Raw genomic sequence first — 11285 nt, forward strand, 5'->3', positions numbered from 1 at the left:
AGGGAGAGAGAAAGTGATAAAACAATTCATCAGGTCTGGGACTAGAACTGTGGCTAGCCATGTGGGAGTGTCTAGCACTTTAACCACCAAGCCACCTGCTGGTCACTCTCCCTATTTTTCTTGATCAATCTTGCCGGAAGCTTATTGTAATGGCTAATTGTTAACTTGCTGGGCCAAGGTATTGGATAATATGACCATTCTGGATGTTTACATGAGAATACTTTTTGGAGGGGATTAACATTGCTGGGCTCTGAGTAAAGCAGATTACCCTCTACCACATGAGTGGGCCTTACCCAATCAGAGGCCAGGATAGAAAGAAGAGTGGCCTCCTGCAAGTGGTGCAGCAGCTGACAGGCTCTGGACTTGACTTGCAGCATCAGCTCATCCTTGAGTCCCCAGCCTTTGGCCTACCCTGCAGATTTTGGCCTTACCAACCTCTTACTCATGCTAACCAATTCCTTAGAAAAAAAAATCTCTCTCTCTCTCTCTCTCTCTCTCTCTCTCTCTCTCTCTCTCTCTCTCTCTCTCTCTCTCTCTCTCTCTCTCTCTCTCTCTCTCTCTCTCTCTCTCTCTCTATATATATATATATATGTGTGTGTGTGTGTGTGTGTGTGTATACACATACATACATATTTATTGGTTTTGTTTCTTGGGAGAACACTAAAACACTTACTCATTTTGTTCATATTTTATCTTTTTATTAGTATTATTACTATTTTAGAGATTTTTGCTATAAGGCATGTACACCTGCTAGAGAGAGACAGAGACAGCAAGTGAGAAATCTCCCCCCAGGGGGGATGATCGCACCACAGTCCCCTCTTCTCTAGTCTCCTCTTGGGATTTTTGGACATGTGTACACATGCACCTGGTATGAGCTTTAAGCTGCCAGGTCTGGGACTCATACTGCGGTCAACTATGTGGGAGTCAGTGACATAACCACTGCGCCATCTGCCGGTCCCTCAAATGTTATTTTTTAATTACTTTTTTATATATCTGTTTTTCAAAAATTTGCTATACAGGGCTGGCAGGTGGCGTGGTGTTTAAGGGTGCTGGACTCCCACATGGTCAATTGTAGTTCAAGTTCCAGACCTGGCAGCTTGCTTTCTCTCTTTCCTTCTTTCTCTCTCTCTCACTCTGTCCCTCTCTGGTCAAATTTAAAAATAAATAAATAAAGTTAAATAAAATAATTTAAAAGAAAATTTGCTATAGGGTCCATGAGCTTGCCAGAGAGAAAGAATTGGAAAGTGAGAAATCACTTCCCAGGGGGATGGCTACACCATAATCCCTTCTCCTCCATTCTTCTCTCAGGATTTTGGGCACACATGCCCAGTGTGTTTTTTCAAGGCAGTGGGTCCAGAACTTGAACCACATAGTCAGCCATGTGGAATCTAGCCATCTTAACCACCTTGCCACCTGTCTGACCCTTTTATTCATATTTTATTATTTATTTTAGAATTATTCATTTATTTAATTTTATTATTATTATTTTGAATTTGACAGAGAGAGAAAAGGAAAGTGAGAAACCAAGCTGCAAGGTCTGGGACTCGAACCATAGTCTGTTACATGGGAGTCCAGCACCTTAACCACAACACTTGCTGGCCCGCCATATTTTAAAAGAATCACTTAGGTTTTGTTAATCCTCTTCACTAAATACTTGGTTTAGATTTCATTAATTCTACTACACTTTTATTATTTTTGTATTTGTTTTCTTCTACTTTCTTTAGATTTCTCTTCTTTCTCTAAACTTGTCATTTTCAGCCTTTCTTCTTTTCCCAGTGTTTAAGCCCAGCAAGCAACTGCCTCCAGGATTTCTACCTTCACAGTGAATCAATTACATCCTCCACTTCCTCAAGGCTCTCCCTTCCACATTTGCTATCTCAAGGAACAAGCCTTCTACTCACCACAGTCCTCCAATTAGGAGACCTCGGTTCTGGAGTTCCCCCTTTCCCCTACCTGGAACATTTACCCAGGAAAGATATCCTGTTACGTCTACCTCAGAAACCCTGTCTCCCTTTCAGCTAGTATCCTGCCTGCTATCTGCTTCCTCTGTTTCTCCTCTACTCCTTCCACCAAGCGCCATCTTTCTAAAGCAGAAATCCGGCCCTGTCACTTCACTGCTTAAAGACTCGTCCTGCCCCTCAGGCCACTCCCTACCATTCTATCTCCACTGCACTTACCTGTCTTCCTCAGTCTTGAGATACACGGGCCAGCTTTTCCCTGTCCATTCCCATGTCTTTCGTTACTTATTTTCTTGGCTGTCCCTTTCCCTCCATTTTCCACTTTGATACTATTTTCTTCCCTTTAACACAAAAACCTGAATGTGACTAAATACTATTGGCTATGGCTTTTTAAAAAAGCTGTATAGGGCTGCCCTGTAGCACAGTGGTTAAGCGTTGTGCACAGAGAGCCAGATTCCACACGGTCAACCACGGTTCAAATCCCAATCCCAGCAGCTTAAAAAAAAACACATGGGGCACATGTGCCTGCATGCCCCAAATCCTGATGGGAGGGAGAAATGGAGGAAAGGGTTGCAGCATGACCATGTCCACTAAGGGTGCATTCTCTCTCTCTCTCTCTCTCCCCCTCTCCCTCACCCTCACCCTCACCCTCTCGCTCTCCCTCTTCCTCTCCCTCTAGCTAGCACACATGCCCTTTGGCAAACAAAAACAAAGTCGAACCGTATATATTCTTCTCTTTCCTTCCTCTCACAACCCTCCTAATAACTGTTCTGTTTTAGAGAATTACAGCCATTTTATTTCTTCCCTTCCTTTCTTTTCTGTTATCTTTTCCTCCCTTCAGAGATCCCTGTAACATGAGTACTTATTTTCTCGGTTTATTTTTCAGACTCTCAGTATGGTTTTGTGGTTTCCATTCCTGCCTAATTCATGGGTACTCTGTTCCGTTTTTGCAGTCCCTTGAGCCTGTTTTGCCATACTCTACTGAATGGTTAATGGTTCTGATTTGCTATTTATTGCTTCTAATGAACTGCTTGGATCACAGACTTCAGGTATTAATTTAGCACTTGATTCCCTGAAGTCTTAAACAGAAATTGTCTGGCCATACCATTTCATCTCATCTCTGAGAGCTGCTGCACCAGCCTCTTTCTGGACTGCCTGGATCATTGTTTCTACCTCCCAGAGTCCTTTGAAGAAGTAACAATATCAGGACCAGCAGATGGCGTAATGATTACATCGCTGGACTCACAGGCATTCAACCGCAGTGCAAGTCCCAGACCCGGCAGCTTAAAACTCACACCAGGCACATGTGCGTGCGTGCCCAAAATCCTGAGAGGAGAATGATGAAGAATGGATTGCTGTGTGGCTATTTCCTGGGGGCGTAAATTCTCACTTTCTGTTTCTCTGCCTCTGTCTCTCCAGCAAGTGCACATGCCCTATAGCAAAAATCTCTCTAATAAAAAATAAAAAGGAAAGAAGTAACAAGGTCAAGGGATTTTGTAAAGTGTACATTTCACCACACCTGTGAACGCAGCTTTCCTGGTAGCACTCCATTATGTAGGAAGTTGCAGATTCTAACTGCCTTCTACAACAATTCCAAACCCCTCTTTCTTAAGTTCACTCATAAAAATGCCTGATTCCACCTGTTCCATTCCATTTCCTAGTTCATATCAACAGAGACCAGGCAGGCCGAACACCTGCCCTCCAGGCAGCCTAGCTCACCTGACCCATAGTCAACCAACAAATCCAAGCACTTCTCTGATAGTTTCTAGCTGTGTGACTTTAATTAAAATATTTACATTTTCTATGAGGTGAGTTTCCTTAACTCTAAAGTGGGTATAACAATACAGGTTGAGTAAGCCTTACTCCAAAGGCCTGGAACCAGGACGTGTTTCAGATTTTTCTTTTGGATTTTTGGAATACCTGCATATACATAGTAAGACATTTTAGGGATGAGACCTGAGTCTAAACACAAAATTCATTTATGTTTTATATACACTTTATATTCATAGAGCGAAGGTAATTTTATACAATATTTTTGTATTGCAGCATTTTGACTCCAACCTGTTATATGATGTCAGGTGTGATATTTCTCCACTCATGGTGTCATGGCAGTACTCAAAAAGTTTCCAATCCTGAAGTAGTTTGGATTTTCTAATTTACGGATGCTCAACCTGTAGTACTGAATTCACAGGGAAGCCAGAAAGATTAAAGTTAATATGGATAAGGCACCAGCTTCTGGTGCTATGTCACAGTATGGGTCGCTGTTTTGGGTTGCTATGACAGAATATATGAGACTGGGTAATTTATGAAGAAAAGAGGTTTATTGGGCCAGCTCCTTGGCCTGCTGGTTGCACAGTGGATCCCACATGGCCGACCATGTGATTGAGTCTGGGAGACTTCAGAAACATGCCGAGCACATGTACATGCATGTCCAAAATTCCAAAATGGAGAGAGACATGGAAGAGAAGGGATTGTAGCATGACCATTCCTCCAAGAACGGTGCTTCCTCCTCTCCCTCTCTCTCTTTTCCTCTTTGGTAAGTATGCACACCTTCTGGTGAGGAAAAAAGAAAAAGAGGTCTATTTGGCTGATGATTCTGGTGGCTGGGACATCCAAGAGCATGGGGTGAGCATGTGGCCAGCTCCCGGTGCTGTGTCACAACATGGCAGAAAGAAGTGGGAAGGCTGGCTGGCTTGTGTGGAGCGAGGCATATGGGAATGCTTGGCTTGCTTTTTAGCCCTTGCTTTCATGGGAACTTGCCTATTCCTGGTGAAAGCAAAAACTTTCTCCCTCCTATACAATAGTATTAATCTATTCAAGAGGGCAGTACCCCCATGATCCAAACATCACCCACTAGGCTCCTCCCCCATCTCCTCAGTGGGGACCGAGCTTTCAGTACATAGACCTTTGCAGGGACAAACCATACCCAAACCATAGCAGTACTTTAGAACAAACAGAGCCTGGCACACAGTAAGCACTTATTAAAAGGTAGCTCTAGGTGGCATGGCAGTTAAGGCACTGGACTACCACATGGCCAAGAGCAGTTTGAGTCTCGGCTCTGGTGGCTTGTTTTCTCACTTTCTCTGTCTCTTTCCGGTTAAATAAAAATAATAATAATAAATTAAATAATTCTTTTAAAAAACATTAGCTCCAATGAGTGTTATCATCAGGATCGATTCATGGAGGATACAAAGATAAATTAGAAATAAATTGTTATCTTTAAAGAACTTCCAGATGAGTAGAGTGATGAGTTAAATATCTATATACCATACATGGTAGATGTAGGACGGACACAGGCAGATGAAGAACTTCCTCCATCTCCCCCATGCTTCCGTTCTCTCTACTCTCTCGCTCTTTCCTAAGATAGGAAAAACTGGAATGGGAAACATGCTGATTGGGCCACCTTTAACAAGTGGTCGGACGGCTATGCCTTAAGATAAACAACCAGGACCAGCAGTTAGCGTAATGGCTATGTCACTGAACTCCCATGTAGTCAACTGCAGGTCGAGTCCCAGACCCAGTGGCTTAAACTCATGCCGGGTGCGTGTGAGTGGGTGCCCAAGATCCCGAGAGGAGAATGGAGGAGAAGGGATTGCGGCGTGACCATCCCCCCTGGGGGGGTGATTTCTCGCTTTCTGTCTCTCTGTCTCTCTCTGTCTTTCTGGCGAGCACACACGCCCTGTAGCAAAAACCTCTCAAAAAAAAAAAAAGAAAGCCCCATAAAAAAGAAAGAAAGATAAACAACCACATGTGATGTTCTGTCTTCCCCCTCCTAGGCGAGATAGGGCTCCAAGGGCAAAACAGGTACCACTGGGTTCAGGCTCAGGGTCTGGTCCTCAAATCTGGCCATCCAAGCAGCAGGGAGAAAGGAACACAAGTCTTCTTCACTTGCGACTTAAGCCAACACCTAACTCGGGTCCCCCCTCTCCCACCAGGAACTCTCTGAACAGGGTGTTTGCCCATAATGAAACGGTGATCCGTTTCACATTTTACTGTGTTCTGAATATACAGATCCTGGGTTGAAAATCGCAAGAGAGGAGGGGTAGAATTCAAGCACTAAGACCCTATGGAAACTCCTGACCATAGAGGGCAGAGGGACACATCAGGGTTAGACAGTTGGCCGTGGGAGGATATCTTTACCTAGTGGTAGGGGATGGGAGGAGGAGAAAATTGGGAAGGCTTTCTGAAAGAGATGGCATTTGACAGGGAACTGTAAGGATGAATAAATACATAGGCTGACAATGGGAACCCTAAGAATTTGGAAAACCAGCAAATTAAATCAATCATAATTTTAAAAAATTTAAATGAAATTTTAAATCAGATGCTGCCATAGGGTACTTATGCTCTCTAGAGATAGACAGACAGAGAGAGAAAGTGAGAAATCACCCCCCGCCCCAGAAGGGGGTGCCACAATCTCTTCTCCACTCTCCTCTTGGGATTTCTGGGCATGCACGCACACCTAGTGTAATTCTCAAGATACTGGATATGGGACTCAAACCACAGAATCAATCTTGTGGAATCCAGTGCCTTAACCACCATACCACCTGCTGGCCCTTAAATGAACATTTTAGGAGGCGATTTTTTTCTTTTCTTTCTTTTTAAACACCAAATGAGACAGTGACCATCCTGTGGATTTGGGGATCCTGAGCCATCTGGATAGGGCAGGTAATGGTCAGTGGGGTTTCTCACAGTTTTAGTGACGTCCCCATTCTTACCCCCAATATTCTTTTGCCCTTGTTCTGAGTCTATACTGCCAGGCCACCTTCCCATTAAAACCTCAGTTTCTTGGCTGTTTGGAATATGATAAGGGAGTCTCCCATGTAGAGGAAATGAATAGCCCAATCACTAGGAAAGGTCAACCCCATTTACACTGATAGAAAGATTAGGTTAAAGGCACTACATATTGGGTGGTCGGGAAAGTCATGACACATTTTTGCATAGAACAAAATTAAAAAAAAAAAATCTCATGACTTACCCAACTACCTAATATCTTCACTTCCTCAACATCAACCGGGCCCCCTCTCGCCTTCTCTGCTAGCCCTTCCAAGGACAGTTCACCTGCTACCTCTGGTCTCCAGAACCCATTGACTATGTTGAGTCTTCATGCTATCAGGCCTCACCGTGGTATGGATTCCTGCTTTCTAACACCTGCTTTTCCTTTGCCTTCTGGAACACCCTTCACACCTGGTTCTGCTTCACTCTCTCTATATCTCTCTTGGGGTACCTTTTCAGCCCCCTTTTAAGACAGCATCACTATTTCTAAGGATCTTAGGACAGTCTCTACTCAGGACGCACAAGGGTAAACCCTGGCCCAAGGTGGCCTAGTAGAGGTGCTTCCCTGAGAAGCCCATCCCATCAACATCCCCACTAGCACCGACCAGATGGAAGAGAAACTGTGTCTGAAGAGCTAGTGAAATTGTCAGAGGGGGGAACCAGCAGTTAGCGTAACGGCTATGTCGCTGGACTCCCCCGTAGTCGACCGCGGTTCGCGTCCCGGACCCGGTGGCTTAAAACTCACGCCGGGCGCGTGTGCGTGCGTGCCCAAGATCCCGAGAGGAGAATGGAGGAGAAGGGATTGCAGCGTGACCATCCCCCCTGGGGGGTGATTTCTCGCTTTCTGTCTCTATGTCTCTCTCTGTCTGTCTGGCGAGCGCACGCGCCCTACAGTGAAAATCTCTCCAAAAAAAAAAAAAATTGTCAAAGGGAAGCCTAGGAGAAACAGGAAGGGCAAAAGCTCAGGGCGAGGGAAGAAAAAGAGTGAGAAATGACTGTATGGGGAAACTGGGTCAGAGAGACAATTCCAGATGAGGGAACTGATGCTTCATCCAGGGAGGAGCAGGTTGAAACCATCACAGACTTGAATGCAACACCAAGGTTAGAGGCAGGCTTTAGGAAAGTTAAGTCGGTTGTATGTGCAGAATGGGTGGGATGGGCAAGGAGACCAACTCGGGATTTGTATACACAGGGCACGTCCTGGCCTCTGTGCAGTCACCTCACCTTAACGCCCTCCCTCTTCCGTCTCGCCAAACCTTTCATGTGTCCTGGCCTGAATCTCCAAAGCTGCCCCTGATGGCTGCAGCCCACCTGTGCAGGAAACAGTCGGGACTAGACCATTAACATTTATTCTGTGAGCCCAAACTGACACACCGAATCTGACCTTGTTCCTTTGTTACCTAAATGAGCCCAATTAGAAAATAAGCTCTCATATGCCTGTTTAAATCACCTAGTAGTACTAGGCTGATTGTACACAATAAATATGCATTGGATGCTTTTAGAAACCCATGGGGGCCAGTGGGTGGTGCGGTGTTTAGAGCACTACAGTCACACATGGCCAACCATGGTTTGAATCCTAGACCTGGTGGCTTGAAAAATCATGCTGTGTGTGTGTGTTTGTGCATGCCCAAAATCCCAGGAGGGGAATAGAGGAGAAGGGATTGTGGTGTGGCCAACCCCCTGGGGGTAAGGTAACTTCTAACTTTGCCTCTCACTGACTCTGATGAGTACCCACATCCTATGGCAAAAGCCAGGAAAACAAACAAACAAACAAAAACCACCAATGGGCTTTAGAACGCCATTTCCTGAAGTGACAGATTTCGTCTCTGTTTATGTCCTCTCACCCCCATTTTCTCCTTCTTCCTGACCACACAGTCAACCAGGTAGAAGCCTACATTTCCTAGCCTCCCTTGCAGCTAGGTCATGTAATTAATATTTATGGAAAAGGAATATGAGCTGCAGTGATTTGAATACCCAGCCAAAAAAGTATTAGGTTGTCAGAAAAGTCATGACTTATTTTTTTCTATTTTCTATGCAAAATGGGCCATAATTTTTCCTTTTTTATTTTTAAAGACTTGTTTACTTAATTTTCTCTATTATTTTTTATTTTGACCAGAGAGAAACACAGAGAGGGTAAGTGAGAAAGCAAGCCGCCAGGTCCAAGATTCAAACTGTGGTCAGCCATGTGGGAGTTCAGTGACTTAACCACCATGCTACCTGCCAGCCCCACGTCATTACTTTGCTGACAACCCAACCCAATAGCTGCTTGTCCTGAATTTCTTCTTTTTCTTTCTTTCTCCAGTCTTAAACAAGGACATCCAAGCAACCTGGCTTTTACCGCACAGGTAAGAGAGGACAAAACCTTAGGTTATGAAGTTTCAAGATGGAAGGAAGCTGGGCCCTGAATGATGCTGTAGATCCAAGTTACCTTACCAGCTCCAGACCAGCCAGACTCTCATCTAATAAAAAAATAAACTATCTTGGGGCCCACAGGTGGCACGGTGGTTAAGGCACTGGACTGCCACATGGCCAACTACAGTTTGAGTCCCAGATCTGAGGACTTGCTTTCTGATTTCCTCTGCTACCTGCCCTCCTGCCTCTGGTCAAATTAAAAACTAACAGTAACAGGCGCTGGCATGTGGTGTGATGGTTAAGGTGCTTGACTCCCACATGGCCAAGTGCAGTTTGAATCCTGGAACTGGTGGCTCGCTTTCTCACTTTCCCTTTCTCTCTGTCTCTCTCTGGTCAAATTTAAAAATAATAATAAATGGGACCAGCAGATAGCTTAATGGTTATGTCGTTGGACCCCCACATGGCTAACCATGGTTCAAGTCTCAGATCCACAGGCTTGAAATTCATGCTGGGCACAGGTGCGTGCATGCCCAAAATCCCAAGAAGAGAATGGAGGAGAAAGAACTGTGGTATGGCCATCCCCCATGAGGGATCATTTCTCATTCTCTGTCTCTCTATGTCTATCTGGTGAGCACATACACCCTATAGCAAAAAATTTCTCCCCAAAAAAGAAATAAATATAATCAAATAAGTAATTCTTTTTAAAAATAATGATAATAAAGTCATTATTTAAAAAAGAAAAATAAATTATGTTATTTAAGCTACAATATGTTGGGATTTCTGTTTCAGCAGTTAAGCCTCTACCCATTTCCCCAAATCCATTCTTTCTACCTTACTTAATATAACAGTTCCAATTTTTGAACTGGACCTATTATATCGCAGCTGAAAGGTTATGCTTCCCAGCCTCCTTTGCACCTATGTGTGACCACCGAACTAAGTCGAGGCCAATAAAATATAAAAGGATCGTTATATGGAACTTCTCGTTAATCTTTTAGTCAGTGACCTTCTTCCTATTTCCTCTTTCCTCCTGTTTGGAATGTGAACGTAATGTCCGGAACTCAAGCAATCATTTTGGACCATGAAGGTGCATGCTAAGAATTTTGAACTGGAAGAGTAGGATCCAGAGTCCCTGATGACCATGAGCTTCCACACCAGCTCTGGACTGCCTACTTCTAGATTTCATGAGAAAGAAACTGTTACCTTATGAAACTGTGTTTGTTGGACCTAGTTGAACTAATCCTACCTGACAGGTACATCCACTTACAGGTATCAGTTGCTGAAACACATAGCATTTCAAACTCCAGCCTGAATCTTGGACATCTCTCTTAGTTGAAGAAAAGGAAAATCGCTACTTTCCAAAGTTGCAAAGAAAGAGGCCAGTTTCCATTCTTCCCGAGCAGAACCAGCTCGGACAATGATGTGCTCCTTGAAAGAGCTCGATAAAGAGGTCGCGGCTGACGAAACCCAAGCCCGTCTGGACGCAGCAAGCCCCAACAATTCACACTAGGGGACCATAATGTGTGATGACAAAGAAGTGGAAAGGGAGTGGGAGGGTGACGTGACCCAGCTCTGAAGCCTGGGCAGTGAACAGAACGCTAGGAGGTTGGGCGCCAGTCACTGCAAATTTAGGTCAACACCTACGAGGAGGAAAAAAGGCAACACCTCTCTTTAGGTTGGGCTTTCTGCTTCCCACCAGCTGCCCAGGTTCCACACAGCCCAGACCAGATGGCTGCCTCCTCCTCTACCACCCCCAACCCTCAGGGAGGGTGGAGACCAGATGCTAGGCACTGGGGGAGCCCAGGCTCAGCTCTTCCTATCCTCAGGCTGGCAGGACTTGGGTGACCACTGCACTCCCCAGGCCTCAGTCTCCCCTCCTGTAAAGCGGGCTGCAGGCACCTTCAGCTCTCTGGGCCCTTCCTATAAGCTGGCGGGGGTCTGAGCGTGCGCTCCCCATTCCGGCACCCGCTGTGCTAGAGCTGCCTTCCTTGACACCCTAACCAACCCCCGCTCCCGCTCCTGCCACCCCTCGGTTTCCTCCCCGGGACTCCCCTCCCGCAGCCCCTCACCCTCCGGCAGTCTCACCCTCCTCCGACAGGTAGCGCAGGTCGTAGAACTCCCCTGCGAAGGTGCCATAGGAGGAGTCGTGCCGCGCCACTGCCTCGTCGGCGCCCGTGTCCCCCCGCGCACGGCCCCGGGGTCCCC

The 11285-nt window shown here is 45.5% G+C and overlaps 1 protein-coding gene across 1 annotated transcript in view; it reads right to left on the minus strand.

Annotated features, from left to right (window-relative positions):
* The window catches only part of FRRS1L (ferric chelate reductase 1 like), a gene marked incomplete at its 5' end in the record, with an annotated part of 37000 nt that extends 25717 nt beyond the window's left edge, over positions 1–11283 (minus strand). Inside the window, one exon of the mRNA XM_006142798.1 lies at positions 11166–11283. Coding sequence (XP_006142860.1) covers positions 11166–11283 — 118 coding nt within the window. The remainder of the gene's footprint in view (positions 1–11165) is intronic.
* Positions 11284–11285: the final 2 nt, after the last annotated feature.

The sequence above is a fragment of the Tupaia chinensis genome, unplaced genomic scaffold (genome assembly GCF_000334495.1).
Source record: "Tupaia chinensis unplaced genomic scaffold, TupChi_1.0 Scaffold000081_1, whole genome shotgun sequence".
In the NCBI taxonomy this organism is placed as follows: Eukaryota; Metazoa; Chordata; class Mammalia; order Scandentia; family Tupaiidae; genus Tupaia; species Tupaia belangeri.